Here is a 1,901-nt window from a genome sequence, read left to right as displayed (position 1 = left end):
TAATAGCAAACATAATTGCTGTTAATGGTGTTGTTTTCTTGCTTGATGTGAAGTTAATATCAGAGGAATCTTCTTAGCAGGCGTCAGTTTTCCAGGAGGACAGATTATTACTATTATTATAGCTTTTCATCTTTATTATAGCTTTTCATCTTAAAATGGTTGAATTAAGGTAACTAAACAAATCTTATATTGTTTGATTTCAGAACAAGAAGCTGACCTAGAATTCCTGTTGGGCGCCAATGATGAAGAATTGTCCAGCGTAGTCCCGAAAGTTGTTCACAAGTCCAAGTTACGCAATGCCATTGCCAAATTGAAAGCTGTAAGTTAATTTTTTTGTAAGGTTAGGATAGAGGGACTTTAACGGGACAGGTCATATCGTCCCAGGAAAGCGAAGAAGACAGACAGGATAGGAGAAAGCCAACCACTCCTGGTGCAAAATTTTCTTTGTGAGAAATAATAATATTATCTAGTAATAATAATGATAATGATAATAATCATGGGTGCTTATTTATACTGCCAGATTAGGACTGCTTTATGCCAGCAGTTGATTCAGCTTCATTATTATTGTGTGGTCAAGCCACCGAGCCAGATATATGAAATACCAAACTTAATGTACTTTGTGTTTTTTTTTTGTACTTGATGTTACAGGAATCAGCGTGTTCAGGATCACTGGAGCCATCCACAACAAATCAACAATTCCAATGTCCCACAAGTCAAGTCCAACAACACGTCATTGAACCATCCACAACAAATCAACAATTCCAATATCCCACAAGTCAAGTCCAACAACAGGTCATTGAACCATCCACAACAAATCAACAATTCCAATATCCCACAAGTCAAGTCCAACAACACGTCATTGAACCATCCACAAGTCAACTAGTCCTTAGTAACCCATTAACAACCCAGTTTGAAAATTTTGGGCCATCTTTAAGCTCAACTTTTGGACAGTATGAGTCTGTCAGCCAACCTGTTGTCAACCAAGCCACTACTTGGGAGGTCATAACTGTGCCAGAAGCAAACAATTCCATAAACCCTCTCCAAACAGTTCTTCAAAGTAGTGCTACTGGTACTACAATATTACAGAAGACTGACTTAGATCAATTAGATAGAAGATTTATCACGTCAGCAATTGTAGAAACTTGCTTACTAAAAGTGAAGAAACCCTCTGATACTATAAGGGGCGAGGAGTGGACAAAGTGGACGACATATATCAAAGAAATTTTTCCCAAGGAGGATCCCGCAATATACTACACACCATTCAAAGTGTGTGATGGAAAGTGTTTCCGTGCCACAGGATACATTGCTAATCGCCTAATTCATATCAGGCGTTCGATAAGCACACCTGTAAGAAGTCGGAGCACCAGCAGTGAGAGCACGAGCAGTAGTGGCAGTGGCACTAAGAGTAAAAAGCAAAGAGTTTCTGAGTAACATAGCTGAAGTCAGGAGGCAGACAATAATTATTTATTGCTACGTTAACATAAAATAAAATACTGTGAGAGCATTTGTATTTGGTTTTGATCACCCAGCAAAGTTGACGTCACATTTGCTGAGTTAGCAAAAATAATTTGCTGTGTTGACAAAGATGGAATATTGCGAGGACATTCACATTTTAACTTCAATAACCCAACAAAGTTGAATTTCTACACTCTGTTTCTGTAGCAAGATGTTATGACTCATCTTCAAATATACTATACTATCTTATAAGTACAATAATGGGGAGTTAATGCATCCAAATTCCAAGAGAAACGTGTATTCTTTGTTCAAAATGTCTTGAAATACTTAGAAGTTGAATAATATTTTATGGCCCCATCAGTCTTTATATGTTAGAGTTAGACGATGACCCCAAGTCCTAAAAAAAGAATCTCAAAATAGAGAAACATAGTAGTTTATGTATTGTA

At 37.2% G+C, this 1,901-nt stretch overlaps 1 protein-coding gene across 1 annotated transcript; it reads left to right on the top strand.

The window, feature by feature from the left end:
- Nucleotides 1-169: 169 nt before the first annotated feature.
- On the top strand, nucleotides 170-1,431 carry LOC113472889 (the record flags this gene model as incomplete). The annotated part of the gene is made up of 2 exons (XM_026832676.1): nucleotides 170-319; nucleotides 649-1,431. Coding segments are annotated over 2 exons (933 nt in total), but the record flags the coding sequence as incomplete, so codon positions are not given.
- Between the last annotated feature and the right edge of the window lie 470 nt (nucleotides 1,432-1,901).

The sequence above is a fragment of the Diaphorina citri genome, unplaced genomic scaffold, assembly GCF_000475195.1.
Source record: "Diaphorina citri unplaced genomic scaffold, Diaci psyllid genome assembly version 1.1 scaffold9833, whole genome shotgun sequence".
Lineage (NCBI taxonomy): Eukaryota > Metazoa > Arthropoda > Insecta > Hemiptera > Psyllidae > Diaphorina > Diaphorina citri.
Note: the sequence above shows the minus strand (reverse complement) of the source record. Positions and strands in the feature narration are given on the sequence as shown.